General features: G+C 34.0%; 3 protein-coding genes across 6 annotated transcripts; 1 reads left to right on the plus strand and 2 right to left on the minus strand.

The window, feature by feature from the left end:
* Window positions 1-2,497, minus strand: LOC106327783 (bifunctional nuclease 1). 2 transcript variants are annotated; one of them, XM_013766033.1, is made up of 11 exons: window positions 2,243-2,497; window positions 1,766-2,042; window positions 1,529-1,699; window positions 1,373-1,422; window positions 1,231-1,287; window positions 1,067-1,132; window positions 907-981; window positions 714-832; window positions 531-622; window positions 381-445; window positions 1-306 (listed from the first exon to the last, which is right to left on the minus strand). In XM_013766033.1, exons 2-10 carry the CDS (start codon window positions 2,028-2,030, stop codon window positions 384-386), a joined length of 957 nt encoding a protein of 318 aa, XP_013621487.1. In that variant the 5' UTR covers window positions 2,031-2,042; window positions 2,243-2,497; the 3' UTR covers window positions 1-306; window positions 381-383. The 2 variants fall into 2 exon arrangements, with proteins under 2 accessions (XP_013621487.1, XP_013621486.1); XM_013766032.1 differs by having other exon boundaries at window positions 58-306; window positions 2,239-2,487.
* Window positions 2,498-8,995: 6,498 nt separating this feature from the next.
* On the minus strand, window positions 8,996-10,145 carry LOC106323757. The gene is made up of 5 exons (XM_013761831.1): window positions 10,090-10,145; window positions 9,900-10,020; window positions 9,771-9,836; window positions 9,502-9,561; window positions 8,996-9,286 (listed from the first exon to the last, which is right to left on the minus strand). The coding sequence occupies exons 1-5, from the start codon at window positions 10,143-10,145 to the stop codon at window positions 8,996-8,998; spliced, it is 594 nt and encodes a 197-aa protein (XP_013617285.1).
* Window positions 10,146-18,465: 8,320 nt separating this feature from the next.
* On the plus strand, window positions 18,466-20,205 carry LOC106325204 (CASP-like protein 2B1). Of its 3 annotated transcripts, XR_001266836.1 has the most exons (5): window positions 18,466-18,667; window positions 18,773-19,055; window positions 19,137-19,251; window positions 19,340-19,434; window positions 19,779-20,205. XR_001266836.1 is itself a non-coding variant. In XM_013763231.1 (3 exons), the coding sequence occupies exons 2-3, from the start codon at window positions 18,912-18,914 to the stop codon at window positions 20,010-20,012; spliced, it is 378 nt and encodes a 125-aa protein (XP_013618685.1). In that variant the 5' UTR covers window positions 18,466-18,667; window positions 18,773-18,911; the 3' UTR covers window positions 20,013-20,205. The 3 variants fall into 3 exon arrangements, 2 of the variants coding, with proteins under 2 accessions (XP_013618685.1, XP_013618686.1); XM_013763231.1 differs by lacking the exons at window positions 19,137-19,251; window positions 19,340-19,434; XM_013763232.1 differs by lacking the exons at window positions 19,137-19,251; window positions 19,340-19,434 and having other exon boundaries at window positions 18,783-19,055.
* Window positions 20,206-25,088: the final 4,883 nt, after the last annotated feature.

Raw genomic sequence — 25,088 nt, forward strand, 5'->3', positions numbered from 1 at the left:
TATCTAATTTACTTGTTCTTGGATAAAGACAACTGCAATTAACTGAATACAGACAAGGCCGACAAGAGGAGTCTTAAAATACAATCAGAGTGAACTTAACGTGCACAAGAAGACACAGATTAATAAGCATTATGTACACATCACGCTAGATACATTTAATACATTATATAATTGTTTATTTTTGTTTCTGGGAAAATGGGTTAAGTGTAGAGCATTCTTCAATCTCCAGACTCTGCTTCTTCCTCCACTTTGATCCCCGACAACGACCTTCTTATTATGTACACAGACAAATACTCGTTGATCGACCTGTCAGAAAGGAGGAACATAAGCCTCGATGGTGATACAATCATTTACATGAACATTCGTTTTATGCTTCGTACCTCTTATGTGTATTTCCTCAGGTTACGCTTGGCCCGAAACTGGCCAAGCTTGTCTCTCCATTCAGCTGCAAAATCATAAAACAACAATGCATTGACCTTTAGAGCAATGCTACATGGAAAAACAAGATTATTGTATACAATCAAGCTTACCAGCTTCATCATATCGCTCTTCATTAACAGCTTGCATCATGTTGCTCAGAATATTGAACTCTTTGGTATCAAGGCAAGCCTGACCATTTGGTCTGCGCAAAGGTAAAATGAAGTTTAAGTTTCGACACTTAAATCCACAGCACAGAAGATATGATTTGATCTTTAGGTGTCTGAAAACTTTACCGGTCTTGTTCAGTAAACAATAAGCCATCTGAAGCAGGTGTCTGTTGTGACAGCTTCCCTGACTCGATGACTCTCATTCCATCACTATAAGCAAGGTACTTGTTCACTTGGATAGGTACCTAACACAAATTTATAACCCTGAATACGTATTTGTATTTAGCTAAGCTGGTTTCTAAACATATTTATGCATTACCTTGCATCTAACAGCTATGTTAATTGCATCTGACGGGCGAAGGTCAAAGCTAATACAGTCCGATGCATTACCCACCTGCAACATCGTTACAAACCAGCCTTAATAGAGGAAAATGAGACACTGAGTAAAGAAAGTTGCATAAAAGACACCAGATGCAAACCTTTGAAAGGTATAGTTGGGCAAAATACGCCTCGTGAACTCTTTTGGTGACTCTAACAAGTCTAACCTGTAAAAGTTAAAGAACAAGTCTACATGAGCAGTATGTTCATGAGATACAGAAATCAAAGAACAAGTCTACATGAGCAGTATGTTCATAACACATACTTCGTAACCCATTTTGTCCACCATCTCCTTCACCACTTGATACATGGTTGGTCTTGCCTGCAACCAGTAACCAAAACAAAACCCCATTAAATTACTCTTCAATCACTCCTTACTGATCCAAACAAAAGAAATAAAAGCATACAATCTGGACATTGGTCATTGCTGCCATAAGTAACACACTAGGCATCTCCACTGCAATAAAACAAAACCAAAAACATTTGTGAGACTGGGCACAGAACACTCACTCTGAAACTCCATCAAAACTAAGCTACCCAATACACAATTTTAAGTCACGTACAGACAATAATGGGAAGGAGAAGACCAGTTCCATCTTCCATTTTCAAAACAATAGCAGGGTGTGGAGCATAATCCGGCAAATGCCCTCCTTGAGGATTGTTATGAACACATCGTAGCTGCCTGCCGTCTCTCATCTTCACCATGAAACCATCAGCTCCACTCTTCACCTCAACTACATAACATTACAAAATAAACGAAACTGAAACAAAATCAAACAAGAGAATCCACTAAAGCTTACCAGCTTCCACTATACTAGAGTTGACATATTCCTCATCGTTTTCGTTGAAATTCTCAGCGGTGCTTCCGTTACCATCAGAGTGAGAGCTGAAAACACACTTGATGCTAATCTTGCTGCACCCCCGAGGATGCAGACGAAGCGTGACCTGAGACTTGATCCGATGACCCAAGAATTGGCTTCTGAGAAGCGTAGGTTTCAGAGCGCATGCACCTACTTGTCTTGGACGAATCGCAGGGCAAACAACCGGTGCTTGAACCGACCTCATCTTTCTAACTTTCTACACATACCAATCACACAAACGTGACTGTTTAGCATCAACCTACAACTGAAAATGAAAGATTCTACCACAAAAGTCAAAACAATCAACGATCGGTGTGTTCTTCGCTTTGATTATCGTTTATTCATCAGATTTTCACACGTATATAGCGAAAATGGTGATCAGTAGCTAGGAAGAGTGCGTTTTTCTGAGTTACCTACAATTTCGCGAGGGAGATCGACGGATCAGATGATCGCAGATGGCGGGAACAGTCAGAGAGCGAGACTCGAACGGATCGGAGATTTTCCGAACAAGCCGACGAGCGAAGAGGATGATGATCAAACGGATAGAGAGAGAGAGAGAGAGAGATTCTTAGCTTGCGAGAGCTGAGAGATCAGAAGAGTGAGAGAATCTCTCTGTCACTTTATTAACCCAGTTTTTGCTTCCATTGTCGATTCTACCCTTTTACCAAATCTGCTTCTTTCTTTTCCTAATCCTTCTATTTAGTGATTAAATCATTTTCTTTTTAAAACTATGTTCTGTGTACCTGCCTCTTCCTTTGTATCTATCGACAAAAAATATTGAGGTTGGTGAACTTTTGCAAGGTGAACCCAATTATTCCTATTTTTAGTATAAATCAAAGTTTAAGACTTTTAAATCATTTATGTTAATTGAAAAGTAAATTTTAAATATATCTGTAGGAAAAACGCTAATTTTAATAAATATGTTTGTTATGAAACTTCAATATTGTTTAATAAATCTGTTGTTTTAAATAATTTAAAACATAAAATAATGTTCCCTATGCTTTGACATTTTTATAAGGAAAGTCAATGAATGATTCATGTGAACTTTTTTCATTGTAAAACACATGATCTGTGTTTTGATCATTTTATAAGAAGGACACTGTCAATTACTTCTAATTTAAGCGAAGAACTAACAACTAAGAAACACAAGTGAGAAAAAACAATGAAAAATAAATCATTTTTTAAACGTGATTGGACTATAGAATTTTGATCTCGTCGTGTTGTTTTCATTTATTTGTACTTTTTTTTGTGCAACCATTTATTCGTACTTAAAATATATAAAAAATTGTCGGCTTAAAAGAAAGTTAAGAAACTGAAACAAGGGCAAAAAGGTAATTCACTGATATATATGTATGATGACGCGAAAAAGCCAATATAAAAAATAAAAAGAGAGTCAGATGTATATATGATAAATTCTACGACCTTATCCAAAACCATCAGCGATACAAACGGCGCAGGTACACGTGGAATCCATCTAGGCGATTAAATACACCGGCTATTGATGACCTGTCGATCCTTTATGATTTCTCGCCTCACGTCATCATACATCTTTTTATTTTTTGTCAACAAAGGTTATGATTTTCTTCCTCTTCATGACATTATTATGGCACTACCATGTTTTTTTTTTGGTAATGTAAATAATAACATAATTGAACTCTTTTTAGTGGAAAATTTTCAACCTAAATTGGAATGGGGAATACATATAGAGAAGAAATTTATTTTGTTTAGGATAAATGAATACTTCAATTTGGATGTTTGATTCCGAACTAAAGCATACTAACCTGTGAAAGTGCAATACATTTTTGTTAGAAAGTAACTATAGCTGAATTTGCAATGAATATTAAAAATCTGAAAGTGAGACACCATTGTTTTTATATATATAAATTTCTTGGCATCCCTCATTATTTTTAGAAAAATCCCCCGCATAAAGAACCATATTTTTATAAAAAGAGCATTCTATAAAAAATGAATAAAAAATGTTTCATTAAACAGTAAATATACATTTATACTCTTACAGTTAATTAATTTATACTTAGATTTTATAGTTAAGTAGTGAAGTTAGAGGTAGTGTTTTAAATTTAAAATCTTTTAAAAATTTTAAAAATATTTTTTTTAAAAGTAATTTCATAAAAAAACATTTTCTAATTTCAAAGAAAAAATTTGAAAAAAGTTCGAAAAATAAAAACTTATAAAAAGTTTGAATTTTATAACAAATAACTTGAAACTATAAATTTTATTTATTTATTTACATTTATATATTATAAAACGAGGGATTGTTTGCACTGTTAATACAATTTGTTATGATTAATTTTTTCTTAAAAACTTTTTTGGTGACAAAATTTTAAAATTGACTATTCGAAAAAAAATTGCCTTTATTTTTAAAAAGACTAATAAAGGGTAATTAGCGGGAAATAAAAGTCTTATTGGAGGAAAGTGAAGGAAGCAAGTGGAAGCTAAATTGCAGCTTAGAAGTCAATGTCGATGATGGGCCCATTGATAAATCAATCGGTCCAAATCCAGAAAATTGATATGCAAATGGCTTCACAAGCGTTCCTTCGTTATCCATTGTCCCTGACTCCCAGCCCCAAAAGAAATATCTTCTCCACAATGTTTGGATACTATTTTTCTTACTTGGAATAAATGTTTGCGTTGTACCTTGTTTTATGTTGAAAGTGCTCAGATATCTTGAGATGGGCTTTTCATTGCACATACATATTACACTTTTGATCCAAAAGTAAATTGGGCCATACTTTGGCCCAATAAGGACCCATGGACAGCAGCGATTTTGAAGTTTTTAATCCGAGTAACCACATGTATACACGTACGCTTTTCAAATAGTTGAAACTGTTTTATATCAGACTTGGGTCTAAACTAGGCCTGGTCATCCGGGTCCTCGGGTCGGGGCTTGTCGGGTCCAAGTCCTTCGGGTCTTAAAAATTTAGACCCATATAGATACCTATAATTTTTCGGATCGGTTCCGAGTCGGGTTTTATTGGGTCCGAGTCGGTTCGGATCTATAATTTCAATACTCGTAAACGAAGGCCCAGCATATCATCAGCCTTTAGTGGAAAGTCAGTGGTCAAAACAATAAACCCTGAGACGGTATAAAATGGTCAAAAACATTAGTTTCTTCTGGTACTAAGTAGTCTGTGTATTCCTCGTTCATTAAAAATATGTGTATAAAATTAGTCATTTAAAAAAACACTGAAAAAAAGTTCTAAAATAAAATTTGTCTACTTAAGTCCATGCCTATATACTTTGTCTACTTAAATGTAAATATATTAAAATTTTGTCTACTAATAATAAATCTAAAACATTATTTGTCTATCAAAATTTTAAACTCAAGCCCATATAAATATGTGTTACTATATATTACTTAAGATTAATAATATAAATATATATTATTATAACGTCCAAAGCCTATATTAAAGTTACTTAAGATTAATAATATTGTAACGCTCCAACCGCCCCGCTAATAGGCCACCCACGTCCGTAAGTTCCATCCCGTTCCAACGGTTGGTTCGTTAATTTTCCAAGGCTCGAAAGTCATGTTTATTGACCCTGCAATCACCACATAATTTTTCTCCGTGCTTTGGCCTCACTCGCACGCTATTGCGAATCACTTCCCGATAGATCACTCATCATTCCACTACTCCAAGCTCAAGCACACTTAACTTTGTAATTCTAAACGGATGTGTGAAGGAAAAGGTAAGTCAACTTTGGTGATATAGGTAGCCAAATCAATTCTCTCAAGTCTTTCCATATATCACAACTCGCGATGTTGTAATTCACCCTCTCTCAAAGAACGCAACGTCCTCGTTGCGCTCCACGACAGGTCTCAAGACGCCACTCGGGTCAGAACCGAGATGGCTAACCAGCTCTGATACTACTTGTAACGCCTCGACCGCACACAACTAATAGGCCACCCATGCCCGCTCTCTCGGCCCATGGGCCCCATCCCGTTCCAACGGTCAGTACGTTAATTTTCCAAGGCTCGAAATTCATGTTTACTGACCTTGTAATCACCACATGATCTTTCCCCGTGCTTTGGTCTCACTCGCACGTTATTGCGAATCACTTCTCGATAGGTCACCCATACTTCCACTACTCCAGCTCAAGCACGCTTAACTTTGGAGTTCTAAACGGATATGTGATGGAAAAGGTAAGTCAACTTTGGTGACATATATAGCCAAATCAATTCTCTTAAGCCTTTCCACGCAACTCGGGATGTTACAAATATTAATTAAACATGTGCTATTAAGAGTTTTTTGAAAAATTGAAGTCCTAAGTGAAAGTTTCATTTTGGCCCATAGAGGCACGGCCCTGACTGTATGTGTTCGTGAAAAAATGATAGCAGAAAATTAACAATTACGGATCACAAAAGACATCCAAAATTTATATAATATATATAACTAGGTGTTTCGTCCGCCATGTGGGCACAATTATCTTCCTAATATTTATCAATAAATATATTATAAATTTAAAGACTAACAAAATAATTTATTGTCATACACTTACAAAATCAATAACAAATTTAACATAAAACTATTTATATATTGCTGGACCCAATTTCGATCAATCAGGTAATTTGGCCTAAATGACTTGGGCCGTGCAACCAACAAAGAAGCCCAGCTCTGACGACCAGGAAGAGATCGATTAAAAGAGCTGGAGATCGCGGAGTGGTTGCGGAGATCGCAGAAGAAGCCCATTATAAGAAGAGACCGAGGGATACGTTGAAAACCCTAGAGAGAGCTACACCCACATATCGACCTTGTTTTCACCTAGCTTTAAGTCTTTCTCTTATCGATCTCGCTTGTAACGTTCGATCTCATTTCATTCATTGTATTCACCCCTATTCATCAATAAAACTCATCTTTGCCTACTGGAAACTGATTACATCATTGTGTTCTAAAGATATCGTTGCCTACATCATTTTATCTTCCCTAGATTAAACTCACGATCACTATCAAATACTTAGTGTAGATTTTAGGATCTACATATATGATGCAGTCTTTCATTAAAAATATATATATTTATTTTATAAAAATTAGAAACAATAATGTTGTGTTAATATTGTAGAAATCTCTTTATATATAATTTTGATTGTGTTTTTTTTTTAATTATAATTCTTCATTAATTATCAAGATCATTAATTATGTTTAGCAAAAACATAGCTATTATATAAACTTATAACTATCAAGATTATTTAATGATTTTTAACTTGATAAATATATGTTCAGAAATTTATTTACTGAAAATAAAGTTAGTTTGGATAATAATATGATAGAAATGAATTGTTTTTGTCAAAAATGTTTTTCTTTCTTTTTAAATGTTTTTATTATAATTGATTCATGTTTAATGGTTAATTATATCAATATATATATAAAAATAAATTTAATTATTCATTAAGGGTAACCCAGTTTAACTTTTAACGTGGAAGCTCTGTTGGAAAAAATCGAAATTAGTATAGATTATTATATAAAATATTATATAAAAATGAATTTAATTATTCATTAAAGGTAACATCGTATTTAGCCAGTTTAACTTTTAACGTGAGAGTTCTGTTATAAAAAATCATTTCACAAACAATAGCATAGATAACATCAGAGGAAGCTTCCTTCCGTTTGAAGAAAAGCTAAAGTTAAACTAAATATTGTTGTGAATTAATACTAGGGGAAATGCTTATATTTCTTTATATTTATATATGTTTGTGAAAGTGACTAGACAAAGAGAGAGAGAAGTGAGACAACGAGGAAGAGGAAGAAAAATGTTGAAAGTGATTCACTTTTTATTAATTAAAACATGAGAGTAACATCTCTCTTTGTATAGGAAGAGAAAGTCAGGTTACTTTCAACAAAAAAAACAAAGCTTTATAATTTACTAGTATTTTGGCCCGTGCCATTGCCATTACCATAAAAAAAATTCCACATATAATTAGTAAATGATTTTTAATATTATACAAAATTAATTATATAAATTAAAATTTTGAAATTTAAAACTGCATAGTAAAATTAAATTTGTATATGAATATGATTTAGTATATAAACCGGTCAAACAGAACAAACCGATTAATTTAAATATAGTAGTATAATTATATGTAAATTATATAATATAAATAAAAAGATATAAATAATTTATTTTATTGATATGATCTCCATACTTAAAATGCTGATTTAAGTTATTTAAATTTTTTTGTTTTAAGTTAAAGGTTTTTTTTCTTTTTTATCAAATTAAATAAAATTTAAGTTTTTCGTTGACAAATATGTGTGCAATAAATTTCTCCTATCTCTCAAAATGCGCATACGTTGGCTCCTTGACTGAATATCTTCTGCCATGAGGAAATGATCAAACCAAAAGCAAGATTAGTTGGGTTGCTTAGAGGAAAATAAACTGCAATATAGAAAATAAACATAACTCTAAATACCTTGTCTTACGTTGATTCTTCTCTGAGTGACCTTTTCTTTTTCTTTGGGTCGCATTATGTTCGAACTGTAAAAACATAGGAGTTAAATAAGTTCAAGGTGATGATATTCTGAAAAGAGAATGAGCGTTTACCTGTTTTAAGTTTAACGTCGAACGATGTGGAAGAAGAAGAAGTGGACAGAAAGTAAAAAAATGGAGACATTACGAACAGTTAATTTTTTAACAATTTCAAATCCCTCCAAATAAGTAAATTAAATTAATATATATTTCCTCATTCATCCCTCCAAATAAGTAAATTGTAATATATATTAAATTATATTAAATTATATTGATGTGTTTTACGTGATCACTTTTTTTTTTATAATTGTTTGCTTTTTCTTCTAAATAACAGAATAATAATAATATAAAATATTGTAAAGGTAGAAAATATAATTTAGCTCTATACTATATAACATGAAAATGATTAGTTGTTTAGGGTTTTAACAGAGCATCTTTGTTTGGGAGTGCATATGACTCAATAGAGAAAAACAAACGCTTAGAGATTATAATAAAAATTAAAGCCAGCTGATCTAAGAATAAATAACAATTGATAATAAATAATTACATACATAAACCTAGAAAAGAAACACAATAGCACATACGATGTTTTCAAACTTGAAGTAGACTAAGCATTAGACCTAAGAAACATGTACATAAGAAGAAGAGGTCGTAAATTTTGTGAAACTAAAAACCAGAGAAGATAAATCATCAGTTTTTCTCCTTTTTTGGAATTAGATTTGCTGCTTTTCTCTGCTTTGTAGATGAAGGTTTTGCACAATCATCTTTAGTCACATGCCCAACTTTTAGTTTTGATTTTGTTAATGAAAGTTGTCCATCTTCTTCAGCCAAAAGTGAAACATCTCCTTTAAGTTTCTTTGAAGAAAGTTGTGGCACACAATCCTCAATTCCTAACGTACTTGCTCGCTTTTTGGTTGGAGTTGATGTTGATTCTGTGGAAGCACTTATCGAATTGTTAGACTCTTCGAAAACATCATTGACCTTGAAAAATATCAATAAAAAACATTTATTCACAGCTGAGAATATACTATGAAAATCCTACATAACAAAAAAGACAAATTTTATTGTAAGTGTTCCCTATTTACGTATCCAGAGATAGAGTTTTTTTTTTTCATAATACTCTTTGTTAACTGTTAAAAAATTGGTTTTTAAAAAGGTAAAAAGCATAAATATAAGTTCAAGTGAAATATGAATACCAAGCTCAGAGTGGTTTCGGTGGAGTTTGAGAAATGATGACCAGTCGCAGGAATGTTAGTCTACATAGAAAATTTGTAAAACAACTAAGAATAACAACAACAAAAAATTCTGAGAATTATTTCAAAACATGATAATATAGAGTTTTTCTCATTTTTACCTCATTGGCATCATCACTATGAAATCATAAAATTTTAGCATGGTCATCCGTCACGTTAACTACATAAAAAGTAGATGGTGTGTAATTCTTGGATGTTTCAGGTTTGTTAACTGTGAAGACGAACTCCCGACCCTCTAAAGCTAGAAGTTCTCTAGGGAATTCATTCCCACTGTTGAACTGCAAAAATACATAAAAAATAAATAAGTTTAGATATAGAGATGAATAAAAGATCTATTTTACCAGAACTTGTTGCTCCAACAACTCATATGCCGATTTGTGAATTAGTTGACTGACTTCCTTGTCAAACATTACAAAAGAAGTGGTTCCTGTATGATCTAAGACTTTACAATGAACCTGATATCTGTGAAAATAAATTATAGTTTAGCATACTGACAAAAAAAAAGATGATATACATTGCTTAATGACAAACCTTGTTTTTATAGAACAAACAATTGTCTCGCATCCGTCACATGAGAACTTATCCATTTCTATTTCTTCAGTTTCAGGGTTTAAGTAGGGGTTTACTTTCTTGGCACATCCTGGACAGCCAAGATACCACCAAGGAACCTCAATTTTAAGTGCACATATTATTGCATATATACAACACCTTGTTTCCTACAGATAAAGAGAAAATTTAAATGAAATGGCTGCATATGTAACTGATTTAAAAACTTGATGAAAGCGTACAAAATACAACTTACCTCATATGATGTTAACAACTGAGAAACTGTTTTGCGATTGTCAAATGGAATATGATCCGAAGAAACTTAGGTACAATTTGACAAAGTCAAAAGGGAGCCACATGATGTTGTCGACATAACATTTTTGACATTCTAGTATAGTAAAATAATATCAGAAATCAGAAATAGAAAATTATAATAGAATATGAATTAAAAAATAAACCGAACTACTTACTTTTCTTCGAATTCATTTATCTCAGCAATGTCAGAATTAATGAATAACTTTGTTGAAGCTTTCCCACTTTGGATCGTGAGTTTTCCTTCAAAAACAAATGACAGACATTAATATTTGTCTGTTTTAATAAAAGTATAGTAATATGAACTGATTTACCATTATAAATATTAATTCTCATAAGACTGCAAAGCAGAACTATAGCTCCACCAGAAGAGGATTGAACATAGGAATGGATCTCTTCGGCATATTTTACCCAAAATACACAATTAATGATTGAATCACTACAAAAAAAAACATGTTTTAAAAAACGGTCAATATCAATACACTCTAAAAAGCATAGTTACAAATTTCAAGAAAACTTACCCATAATCCTTGAGTTGAAGATTTAAAATTTTACATGGAGTATTACGAACTGTAATTTCTTTCAGATCGCAAGGTCCAACAATTTCTCCAATTACATCTGTGGAAGCAAAAAAGATTTCATAAATACATGAAACAAAATCTAAACCATTATATATACATGTTGGTTAAATCACATACATACAAAAACTTTTTCATCATGCTTCTGTAAAAGAAGGTCATCAAAAGATATGCAATTAAAACGAAGTGAATCGTTTGGAATCTCCTCGCAATTCTTCTTAACGTGTGTTGACCAAGTGAAAAATATCTTGAAAGAATGTGGTGTTCCTCTGTAATTCCCGAGATTAGGAGACAACTTAAAGTTCATCAGAATACAACATTTTCCTTCTCCCAAATCATCCTCGAACTTGGATATCAGTTTTCCTCTAATGCAAGCTTGTATACGATCTCCCTGTTAGAACATGATAGAACCATTATCAGAAGCATATAAACATAAACAACTTAGGATTCTATTATGTACCTTACCATCCAAAAGTATTAAATCGATTCCACCAACATATCCAGGCTTAACGCGAACGCCATTCTGAAATCGCCACATACGGACTACTCGAACCTTAATTTTCCAGATTTCGTTTTCAGAATCTGGCTTTAACTGAGCAACAGGAGTGAAGGCAAGCTTCATCTTGCTCATAGCTAGAACAATACCTGGAAAAAATTAAGATTAGAGTCGGCAATTTGATATAGAAAAAAAATGGGGAAAGAAATTCAAGAGTTGCAGATTATTAAATCAGAAAAATCCAAAAGGTCACTATACCTTTTGCTAAAACGATAGTGGGTTTTTTTCCGGCGATAGGTTTTCATATTTGTATATATAAGAGAGGTAGTTGATGATAGAGTATCAAATCGTGAAGTTGATGAATGGATTTACGGGATAGTGGGGAAGAAGGTGAAAGATATTGTGCTTGAAGAAAAAAATAAAATAAATTAAGAAATAGTTTTATTGGAGAAAAGTTGTACTCAGATTTCCAAACTAAAAAAAAGAGCTGTCACGTGTATTAAACAAATTATATCTTATTGGGTTTATGACAAAACCAAAGTTGTATACAGTTACATATTTTTCAATAAAAAGATGTTTTTTTTTTTAAAGTAAACAATTTTTTCAAAAAAGAAAATATTAAAAGACAGGTGTCAATCACAGAAACGTCAATTGACTTCTGCTTTATTGTATAAAAGATATTAATCTGGGAGATGAAATGTGTGTAAGTGATGAGGATGGTCACTGTTGTGACATTTGTCCCATATGATGAATAATCATTATTTCTAATACTCCCCCTTGATTATTCATCTCATATTACGCAGTGTTTCGTTAAAAACCTAGTAATGGAAAAATCCATTGGGATAAAAACTATAACAAGGAAAAAAGAGTACACTGCCGTAATCTTCCCTTAAAATAATGAACATAGCTTTTCTTCACAGGTCACGCAAATGCCGCAATCCGATACTATAGACGTGTTTTCAAAATGTTGTAGTCGGAAGAGCTTTTGTGAACAAGTCAGCCGGATTGTCGCATGACCGTACATATTCAATGTCCACTTCTTTATTTTTCTCGAGTTCCCTTATGTATGAGAAAAATCTTGGAGGGATATGCTTCATTCTGTCACTCTTAATGTAACCTTCTTTGAGTTGAGCGACACAAGCCGAATTATCTTCAAATATTTTCATCGGCTCTTTCTCGTTGACTATTCTGCTTGATTCTTGTATGTGGTGACTCATTGACCGAAGCCACACACATTCTCGACATGCTTTGAAGAAGTCAAAACCTAGGATCGTTTCTCGGAACGCTATGTAATTGCGGTTTCACCAATTGTAAAATCATATCCAGTTTGTGTTCGACTTTATAAATAGCATGTATCTGCAAAACCATACCAAACTCGGGTTTTCTAGAATAAATCAACCCTAATTTAAAACATACCTTGAAGAGAACGGATATATTCTCGACGCCGTTCTAATTTCCATGAATATGAAATGAGCTGTATCTTGCAAAGATATTAGTGTCTAAAAGTATAATCAAATACAACAAGCAAGACATATAAGCTCACATATGCTTTATTACCATTAGTATCTTCAAAATATTTATTTATATAAAATCTTACCAGGATCCTTTAAAACAACATCTCTTTTAACATCAAGAGATCTATTTACCATTGGAGTACTCAAAGGAGTTGCTTTGTCCATATAAAATGGTTTCAATAAATTTTTCGTATAGTTTGATTGATGCACAAATATTCCTTCTCAGAGATGCTCTATCTGGAGTCCAAGACAAAACTTTGTCTTGCCGAGATCTTTCATTTCGAACTCTTTTTTCACATGAGTTCGAGCATCATCAACCTCCTTTTGAGTTCCAATTATGTTCATGTCATCTACATATACATCAATGATCACAAAGCCAGATGACAATTTCTTTATAAAAACGCATGGACATATCGCATTATTCACATATCCTTTACTCAAAAGATATTCACTTAAGCGATTGTACCACATGCGTCCTGATTGCTTTAATCCGTAAAGTGATTGCTGTAACTTGACCGAACAAATCTCCCTATATTTTTCTTTCAATGCCCCTGGCATTTTCAATCCCTCAGGGAGTTTCATATATATATCGTTATCCAACGATCCAGACAAATATACAGTTAAAACGTCTATGAGATGCATTTCAAGATTTTTAGATGCCGTTTGGCTCATCAAAAAATCTTAACGTAATTGCTTCCATTACCCGCAAATACGTTTTCTCAAAATCAATTCCCGACCTCAGAGAAAAACCTTGGGCAACTAATCAGGCTCTATATCGTGTTACTTTTCTCACGACTACCCACTTATACCCAACAAGATTTATATTCTCAGGCGTTATGACTATAGGTCCAAAGACATTCCTTTTATTTAGGGAGAATAATTCAATTCGAATGGCCTTCTGCCACTTCTCCCAATCATGTCTTTTAACATTCCAAAATGGACTTTGGATCGGGATCATCATTTTCATGATCGATATCTTTAGACACAGAAAATGAGAACATTCATCAACATCTTTTATCTTATAACTTCTCATCAAGGGTGTAGTTGATCAAAATTTCATACTTTTCTGTTCCCTTTTCGTCTTCTGAATCATCTTTATTTGGTTCATCTTGAACCTTTTCATCTATGCCTTCTTTCAGACATTTTTCAGTACCAGGTTCTTCCGGAACCTTTCCACTTATGCCTTCTTTCAGACATCTTTCAATATCAGGTTCTTTTGGAACCTTTCTACTTATGTATTTTTTCAGACATCTTTCAATATCAGGTTCTTCTGGAACCTTTCTATTTTTCTCAACCAATTTCTTTTTTTTTCCGGGGATTTAAAACTTTAGAACCCGCTAGTCTCCCCCTCTTTAACGGAACCCTAGGTTCATTCATTTTGTTACCATCATTTTGTTCTTTAGGAACATCAACTCTTGATGGAACAATTTCAGCGGGTATATCATGTGGTATCTGTGAACACATTTGGTAACTGGTTTGCCAAATTATGCAAATGCACAATTTCCTGAATTTCCAGCTCTCTTTGATTCGTAGGGGGACCAAAGTGTAACAACGACTGTGTACACCATGTAAAATTTTTAGGAATTTCTCTAATTCCTCCCCCTAATGCTGGAAATTCATCCTTATTAAATGGCAATCGGCAAACCGTGCCGTAAATATATCACCAGTTACTGGTTCAAGATACCTTATATATGGCTTGTTCTAACTCTTCCAGAGTTTTACACATTCCCGAGAGCATCTTTAACTCTCAAGGGACTTCTAAATATCAAGATGCAACTCAAGTCGTTTATGTCCTGCCAGACATTTCAATATACTGCATCTATTTTAAATTTTCTCCAGTGACCTTGGAACAAGTCGTTTTTCATACCCCAAGGTCATCTTTCATTTCATTCTCTAGAGAAATATATACCTTGGACTTTTGGTCCAAAAATTTATCGTTTTTCTAACGAGCTTTATATCGAATTGATGGCCAATCAATTCACTCTACCCTCATACATAGAGGTAGATTCATAATCCATATTTATATACCGCTTTTTCATTATTGTGGACAATCTATTTTCTCTTTGGTTCCATTTTTTTACCCGTACTGATATGGTTAATCGAGATCTCTTTATCATCATCATTGATTTATCCATGTACCTGACTATTATATTAACCATATCAACGGTCTCATCATGAGATTCATCCTCTATTTTTATTTTTGCTCATTTTCGAGGACACTTTGGAACCAAAATGGTCTATCACGTCTCTAGCGTGCCATAGACTCATATATCGTTATTTTAGGACACTATTTTCTTATTGGAGCATTTTCAGCTGGAATATGAGATTTCATTATTTCATCAAAATGTCTAGCAGACATTTTGTAAATGGATTATTCTACTTTTTATTGTAATCCATTTCAAATATCTCATTCCATCAGCTTATCATATGCTTCTAGCAAACTTGCGAGCATATTTCTAATTATCCATATACTTTATCCTTCTGGATTGTATATGTCTTTATTATATGCACAACTGCATTACACTTGATCACGGGGATCATCTTACTTGAATTTACTTTATCAAGTTTTTTTTCAAGTGCGAACATAATTTCTCAATGTTCCACTCACTAGGATTCTTTTAATTCTCCCCCTCGAGATGATGACACTTAATGTCTAAAATCTCGTACTGAATCCCACTCTAGAACCAATAACATATTCAGTTTTCCCATTTGGGATGAATTACATTTCAAATCCTTTAGAGTGAGATCTTAATTTGGGCTCTGCTTAAAGAAATCACATATTGTGAACTTGTTTGATGATTCATCACCCATGATGGGTTCTTTTATTTTTTTGACATGCTATATGTGAAAAATTTCTGGTTTTTCAACATTTCACAATAATGTCGATAACATTATTGGAGATGACTATATATCAGTAAACTTCAGGTTTACCACTCATTTATAATTTTGCCATCTTTTCTTATGCATGTCTTTTCATCATAAGCTCCTCTATAGCCAATAATAATTTTTATATTACCAGATACTATACTTATTTATTTTGAGAGAGGAGAAATATTTGTTACCTTTAGTAGTCATGTACGAGGATTCAATATCTGTCAGGTATATCTATCTCCATCCTGAATCTCAAAATCTTATTCAGAAAGATAATTCTCATATCACATCGATATTTTCATTTTTATTTTCTGGACCAACCAGAAAATCTAAATCATCAAGATGAGTATTCAAGCTATGAAAGATGGTTCGGGCTCATAAGAGATGAAGTTTAATATACTTATTTTCTCTTATTCTTTTTGATTCTCGATATAGATCGGCTAAATATTTGGCGTACAACAACTACGTACCCAATTTTCTTTCTGACCGTATCTATAGCAAACCTTTTTTATTTGCTTTTTATCACCCGACCACTTTCATTTTCGTGGAAGTTTTCATTATTCTCATAGAGACAGAATCTTCTTCCTCGTCCTCTTCCACGGCCACGATAGCGGTTTCAACCGCATCCACACCCTCATCCTTTTCTAGTAGGACGGATTTGATGGTTTAGTATCATGATTTCATTTTTTTTTCAGTTTTCACGGAGGATTTACATCAACTCCGATCCTTTCTTTCAAGGATTTAATTATCAAAGATCTTCTAGATCTTTTCTCATGATATACCTCATCTTATAAACCATCATCAAAGTGATGTAAAATATCATGGCTTTTCTTTTTCTCATCCGATATAGTTTTCAACTTATCGATGATTTCTCAAAGCTCATTTTCTCTCAGGTGCATCTTTGCACCCACTGCCCAAGTCTTATAATTATTTCTCGTAATATCAAGAGCATCTATTTTGAGCTTTGTCAAATTTGACATGATAACCAAATTCATAGAATAATAATATATAAAGACGAAAATTGAAATGCATAATTTTAATGCAGAAATTAAAAACATAAATTTAAATTGCAGAAATTTAACGAACATAAATAAAATTGGAGGTTTAGCCTACCACATGATCCGAGGAGTCATAGACTACCATATTGATCATTTTTCAAAGTCCGAGGAGACATGGTCTACCATTTTAACTTTTACTTATTTCAAGGTCCGAGGAGACTTAGTCTACCATTTTTGATCTTTTGTTTTTATTTACGGAGACAAAGCCTTCCATGTAACTTTTTTTTTTCAATTCACCGAGGCAAAGCCTACCACGTGACCTTTTTTGTTAATTCACAGAGGCAAAGTCTACCACGTGATCATCATATCGTGAAGGCATAGCCTACCATAATGATCAGTCGGGGAAGACAACGTCTATCATCCCGAAAAATAAACGGAAAAGGCTTAGCCTCTCACTCTGGAATAATAATAAAATTTAAATAAATTAAGTATATTGAAACACATAAATTTAAACATTATGTCGACTGGTTTAAAAGCTTTCGGATTAATAAACTTCACCGGTATATAAGAGCTTGTGCTGATAACGTGTTGTGAATTAAGAAACATAAGAGATGAGGCTAAGCTTATATTGCTTATGTGAGAGTGAAGAGTCAACGAGAGAGATATATAATTAATTGAGAGTGTTGTGTTTATTATATATGTTGGTATGTATCGAACAAAAGAGAGAGATATGAGACAACGAGGAAGAGGAAGAGAAATGTTAAAAGTGATTCACTTTTTATTAATTAAAACATGAAAGTAACATCTCTTTATATAGGAAGAGAAAGTCGGTTACTTTCAACAAAAAGACAAAATTTTATAATATATATTAATCTGGGAGAAGACATGTGTGTAAGTGATGAGGATGGTCACTGTTGTGACATGTGTCCCATATGATGAATAATCGTCATCTCTATAAATATAAATAAGTTCGCTATTTACTAAAAATAAAATAAAATGATATTCACATGCACGTGTATATATATATATATATATATATTTTTAATTTTTATGGTTGAATAACATGCACGTGCACGTATATATGTGATACTGATAAGACCACCTCCAACAAAAGCTTTAATAACAGGTTATAAAAAACAAAACCAAAAAAAATAAATAAAAAATGAGACAAAAAACCAGAACGGTGTCTAATATAACACTTTTAGAGCATCTGTATCATTGAACTTCGAGGAGGATCATAATTTTAATTTTTTATTATTTTTTTTCTTTGATATTTTTTTTTAAAAAATAAAATAAATAAAAGGATGTGGGGTCCGTTTTATAGTAGTGAACCATGTCTTCTTATGCAAGATTGTTGATGGCTTGCTTTACCTCAAAGACACGGCTTAGGTTCAAAATGTTCCCATACATCTTCTCCAAGGTGTCCCACAGCTGCTTGGCTGACTCACAGTACTGTATGCAGATGCTCTTACTTACACACATGTCTTCTCCCAGATTAATATATATTATAAAATTTTGTCTTTTTGTTGAAAGTAACCGACTTTCTCTTCCTGTATAAAGAGAGATGTTACTTCCTATATAAAGAGAGATGTTACTTCCCACAGCTCCTTGGCTGACATCTTTCAATATCAGTGCTCTTAGAACCAATAAACACCCCATACGTGCTCCTTTGTTATTGGCCAGTTCTCTTTTCCTCTTCGTCGATTTTTTTTTTTTTTTGAGAAATCGAGTTCGTCGATGTTGTTGATGGTTTTGAGAAATTTCTCCAAATCCATCCGTGAAACCACCGTGAAGGTTCGTATTCTTTCTATGTCTCTGATTCAGTATCTCTAAATACGGCCAAATGAATCCCTTTCCTTATCAACTCAAATTGAGTTTACAAAATTTATTCAATTTCAGATTCTCTAAGGCGGAGGAGGAACACATGGCTCAGTTGGCGGCGGCGGGGAGGAGCGGGTGTATAATCGGAGATTACGCGGTGGGACGACAAATCGGGTCGGGTTCGTTTCGGTGGTGTGGGAAGGGAGGCATCTTGTAGATGGAACAGTGGTTGTTATCAAAGAGATCGCCATGGCTAGGCTTAGTAAGAATTTGCAAGATAGTCTCAAGTTTCGAAGATCTGTTCGTGTATTGCGGGAGGAAGTTCTCGCCAAAGACGGTCTTGTTGTTAGCTGATCAAATGGTATGACATGTGTTTCTGGCTGCTTACAATTGATCGTTCTAGTGTGTGATTTCAGTTTCTTTTATCCTATTACTGTTACAGCTAACGAGGATAGAGTATGTACACTCCAAAGCGTATCTGCATAGAGTATGTTTACTGTAGTTTCTCTTCTCCATCTGAAACTTTGATAAGGGAATGATAAGTTTGAGTTAATCAGGTTTATCTCTGAAACAATCCTGAATGAATAAAAAATGTGTTTTACTTTAGAGAAAATCTTATTTTTGCCTCTTGTTGGCTTAAAACAGATGAGATGTTGGTTGTAATTTGATGGCTTGATTACTCTTCAGCGTGAAGGTGCATAACACCGGAATATCACAGATTAGTGAATATAGCAGTCCTGGTAATTCAAAACCCTGATATTCTCTGTTTTTGGATTCCTTAGTTCATCTTCTTTCTTTGTGTATTTGGTCCATGTGTTCCTCAACCCTGTATTCGACTCTGCTATAACTAGTGAAGTAGCTGTGAGGTTTGGATTTGTCGTTTTTGATCTCTCATGGTCGGCTCAGCGTTATATTAGGGTTTGATAAGTTGAAAAGTTTTACCAGCATTTAATGGGTTTGGTTGGATATCAGATGGGGTGAAGAATTGAATGTACTTAAACACTTAGGTAGGAATGTTGCTTATGTCATTATGTCACTTTGAAGAGTCTAAACTTTGAAATGTAATGGGTGTGTGAATGAGCAGGCGATGGCTTACATGAGTGTGGCGGCTATAGCAGCAGCATCAGAGTCTGGTATGATTGGAATAAGAGGTGAGGAAGAGCTGCAATGGATGAAGGTGTGCAATATGTTTGGTAAGTTCTGCAACCGAGGAGCTGGAGGAGTAGCCAGCACCATGCTTGCTTCCGTTGCTATGGTTTTGGCCTCTTGCATTTCCGCCTTTAGTCTCTTTCGCTTGTACGGTGCCACCACCCAATGACCACCAAACGTAGCCGTGGTGAAGTGAAAGAACGCATCCTCTGTCTTTATTAGTGTTGAAATGTTGTTGTTAAGAAACCAAAAAAAGAGAGAGTGAAAGTGTAGGCTAAATCTTCTTCCTTATGTTAAAATTATGATGTTCTTTGTGACATAGGTTTTTGTATCAGTGTGCAATCTGCTGTGATCAAAAGCAACAATCTCTATCTTAATTCTCTAAAAAAAAAAAATAATAATTTAAGAACCTCTATGAGATTCTTTTATTGAAGGAGAAAAATTTATTTGTCCTAGCAAAGTTTCTTAACTAATCAAATCACCTTATTAACCACTAATTTAATCATAAGAACTCAGGTTTTAATGGATGGACTTGCTCTAAGGTACTCGAGAGTTTTGCGATTTTTAAAGATTCGATGTCGGCTGCTCTAAGACCATCAGCATTAGTGAACCCCATGGAAGAGGTTCACAAAGCATTTTTTTATTATTATTTTTTTCTGTTTGATTTTTGTTTAAAAAAATAAAATAAATATTAATAGGACCAATCGCGGGCCGCCACGTGTCGTGGGGTCCGCGCTACAGTGATGATCCGGGTTCACTGGAATGAACTCCCAAGAGACAGGTTCATAGCTTTTGTTTATTTTAATATTTTTTTTTTTTGAAAACTATGAGAACTCCTCTTGGAGTTCACCAATGCTGATGCCCTAAGTCTCGTTCAGTCACTCTGAAGATTTTAGCATCACCCGACCAACCCTACCATGTCTTTCTTTCATCTTTTGTTTTTATTCCTTTTTAATCACTTTGCGTATTTTTCATTTTTTTCATAATATGTTTAATCGATTGTCTGTTTAGACTAATATTTTTTATATCAAACTCAACAATAGCAACACTCGCAATATAAATAGTTTTACCATCCAATGATTCACACACTTCAAATGATGCTACCAAAATTATACCAGTCTCCTTAGCATCTTCACACAACTAGCAAAATACGCAATGAAACAACTAACATGTTATTATATGCTTAAATAATTCACTTGATGCGTGCACCTGAACAACAGTTTCAGCAACTATAAAATAGATATATTTTTCTTTCAAGTGCATGCACTTCAACAGCGGTATTATTTGATAGGTCGACGATATATTATTTCGATTTTCTATTCAACAATCACGAGACACGAATTCTAAGCAGCAAGAAACGGTGACAGCGAGTTTACACACATTGTATGTAACATAGTTATATAATTCATATTGTAGTATCTAACGTACGTACATGTATGATTTTATAATAATGTATACATGAGTGCATATACCTATTTATATGTCTAGATCGAATCTGGTTTTATTATCCAAGATATGATAGATCTTGCATGTCTGAACTCTGATGCTGGTGTCTGGAACTTGTTCCTCGGAGATTATCTTTTATTATTATTTGGTCTTTGGTTTAAAGAGGAGGGTTCTATAATTCACACATACATATCATGTCTGTTGAACAAAAGAATATACCTTCAGAATATATATTTTATAAATCATGTCTCTTGAACAAATTAAATAATACCCCTGCCATACATCTTCACTATTAAAAGAGAAGTACTATTTTTATCTACTACAAAATAGTCATACTAGAAGTCTAGGTCCATATATTCAAATAATTTTTTTTATTGTTTACATTAGTTTATTTAATGTATAACATTTCTAAATAATTATAAGGATATTAATAACAAATCCATTTTAACTATAAATTCAAATTTTAGTTTTAGGAATAAAAAAATCTGTTGAGAAAAATCTAACAAAATCTTTTTAAAAATTTAAATATTCTTTTAATTAATGCATTGGTTAATTTCGCAATTAGTAGTATAATATTATTATAAATTAATTTTAATTAAATTTTTACTATAAACAAAATAATGAAATTATATGCTTATTTTATAAATTTTATAAGTATATTCTACATTATATTAAAATAGAAGTAATTAATGAATTACATATTAAAATTATGTTTTTTTGTGCAAACATATTAAAATTATGTTGAATTGGTAAACTAATATATTTTGAAAAAAATACTTTCATTAAGAACACGGATGTGCGGGTTAAAATTTAGTATTTATAAGTTTAAGTATGCTATCCTTCAAAGACATAGACGCACCCATACTTATTCTGATTAAATATGTTTTTGGTTCTTTTTATAATATCAATCTGCTTATGTGTACATTTGGCAAACTCTTTTATTTTTATCAGTCGGTACATTTTCTCGGCGAGGAAAAGAAAAAATATATATCGTGCCAACTGCCAGCTGAAGTGACCAGGTTTCGAATTTGATATCATAGTTTATATAACTGGAACAGAACAGTCACATTGTAATAGTTACTTTGTTCAAAACTTATATAGGGTTATAACGAAGTTCAATTGACACAATATTAATACTCTTAAGTATAATGTTTAACGAGTCCGGGTGATACTCCTTTAAGTATATGTGTATATCATGTGTTCAATGGTAAATAAATCTTTCGGTTAAATAAATATACGGCCTTTTAAAAAAAAAAAAAATATATATATATATATACGATTGGTCACTCTTACCTCTCTCCTTTCTTTGGTCTCCCTTATCTCCAACTCTCGCGGCGGCTGTGTAACTCCGATTGACCGGTGCGTGGTGGCTCTGATAGCGCCACCGCCGGTCTAGTTCACTTTGTCTCCTTTAGGTTGTAGTTTGTGTAGCTATGACTTTTGGTTTGTGGGTGTGTAACTTTACCTCTGTTTGGGGAGAGACTCGCTCACTTCAAATCAACTTGGACTTTCTGATTTGATTGGGTTTTTGCTACAAAAGTACCGGATCTATCGATTTACGGTGTAGTTTAACTACAAAGGCTTTTGTTTTCGAACTTTATTTTAGATCTTTTTTGCCCGGTTGATGTTGCGTTTCTTCTTCGCCTCTGAGATGGTCTCTTCTTTGTAGGTGTAGGCTGTCTGTGTGGAGTCTGCTGTGGCTTCCATCTAGTCCACTCTTATGCCGTTCTTGGCCTGTCCTCGTCTTCCGGATCAGGTGGGCCTCGCCCCTAGCTGTCTGTTCAAATCTCGTGGAGATTTGTTGTTTTGTGGCTTCATTCCTAGGCTTTCAAGGGTTGATGAAGACCCAACCGCTTTCGGGAGTTCTCATCTGAATCTGTGATTGATTCTAACTTCTGGTTTATGAAGCCTTGTTACTTGGTTCTTGAGGTGTTTTCTCGTTGTGCTAGGAGGAGGTGGTTTAGCGGTGGTCTGGCCGAGGGCATTCACTTTAAACAGCTGCCATAGATTCTATAAAAGCTAGTCAGCTGTTGTTGTTAGACTTTTTCTGGAGGGTTGGAAGTTTAGTTGCTTGTGTTAAGAGTGTAGTTTGCTTCGTTCTTGTTTGCTACCCCGCAGTGGGTTCTAGTGTCCGGAGATATCTCTGTCTTCTGCCGGTTTAGCTAACCACGGAGAATCATATTATCCGTTGGTGTTGTATGATCCTACTTTGGTTTAATAAAATATGTTGATGGGAAAAAAATATAAGATTGGTCAACGTGCACATCGTTATACATTTATATGTTCATATTTTCGCCTTAGTAATGAAGGAAAAGTCCATGACCGTACAAAGGTAGACAAAAAAAATTCTCGACCCCGAGACACACTTTTAGACAGAGGAAAACGCTCCACCTTCTCACTAAACTTTAGGCGATCTGAAAAAGTTTCTCTCCGGTCCGACGCAAGTCGGTGCTGGAGGCTCTCCTTCTTCCCTTATCTCCCTTTTCCTTTTGCTCTCTACCTTCCCGTGTCTCTGCAGTCGATATGCAAGCTGCCCTGGATTTGCCGGGACCTTACCGGGGAATAGTCATTCGATGGAGCAAGTCTCCGGTCTTCTCTGGTGTAGCGGCGAGACTGATGGAGCGACGGGTTTGGTGAGGGTCGGCTTTTAGGGTGAAGAACCGTCAGATCTAGTTTTCCATTTTTAAGATCTACGGTGGTTTCTTCCTCGATGGCGGCGCGTGTCTCTGTCGGACGCCTTCTCCACCTTAGATCTCTCTTCCCTCTTGGCGGTGAGGCAACTGGAGGAGGAAGTGAATGGTCAGTGAAAGGAGGGTTGTTCTCCGTTCTCGGAGACAACACGTACGGGGGTAAAGAAACGACGGCGTGGTCAACCGGAGATGTGTACCTCGTCGGAGTACGTGGCGGAGCTCTACATCCCAGCGTCGGAGTGAAGCGTGCCTTTGTCCGACGGTATGAGCTATGCGCCTCTAGAAGCTGTGATTACGATGTACCAGAGCGTGTCTTGGCGTCGAAGCCCGTGTTTCAATCTGGATTCAGTTTGTGGCTGAGGATCAAGAAGATGCAAGCTGGTGGTCTAGGCACTACAAGAAAACATTGAGTTTGCAACTACAATATTAGTCACTAAATGGTTGTAAATAAGAATTTCGTAACTCATTTGCAACTACCTTATACGGTTAGAAAAGCTTCGTCGCAAATAGAAATGGTTGCAAATCCGTTAATAATTTGCAACTAATTTGCAACTACGAAAATTAGTGGTACATTAGCCACTATACAACAACTCGAAAAAAGGTTGCAAATATTTATATTGTTGTTACCAATTAGCAACTAATTTATTTCACAAAATGTTTATCGCTAATTAGCTACTACTTTGGTTAATGCAGTCCTAATTTAGTCACAAATATTAGTAACATATAAGCAACTGTATAATATTAGGTAGTCTCAATTAAGTCACAAAATATAGTGACTATTTTGCAACTGCATTGTTATAAGTAGAGCGACTGATTTGCAACTACACACTTTTGAGAGTTGCAAAATTGTCACAAAGTATAATGACTGATTTGCAACTATATTATTTGTAATGTTGTGGCAATATAGTTGGGATTATGCTGACTGATTTGTAACAACATTATTTGTATATTTAGTTGCTAAATTATAATCTGAAAGTAGAATATTAATAAAATCTAGTTTTGATACTAATTTTGGAACATCCATTGAATTCCTTAAACTTTAAAATACAAAATACTTAAGATTTTTGTTTTATACAAATGGCAACTACTTATCTTTGCCAACCCAAAAA

This window comes from Brassica oleracea, chromosome C2 (assembly GCF_000695525.1).
Source record: "Brassica oleracea var. oleracea cultivar TO1000 chromosome C2, BOL, whole genome shotgun sequence".
In the NCBI taxonomy this organism is placed as follows: Eukaryota; Viridiplantae; Streptophyta; class Magnoliopsida; order Brassicales; family Brassicaceae; genus Brassica; species Brassica oleracea.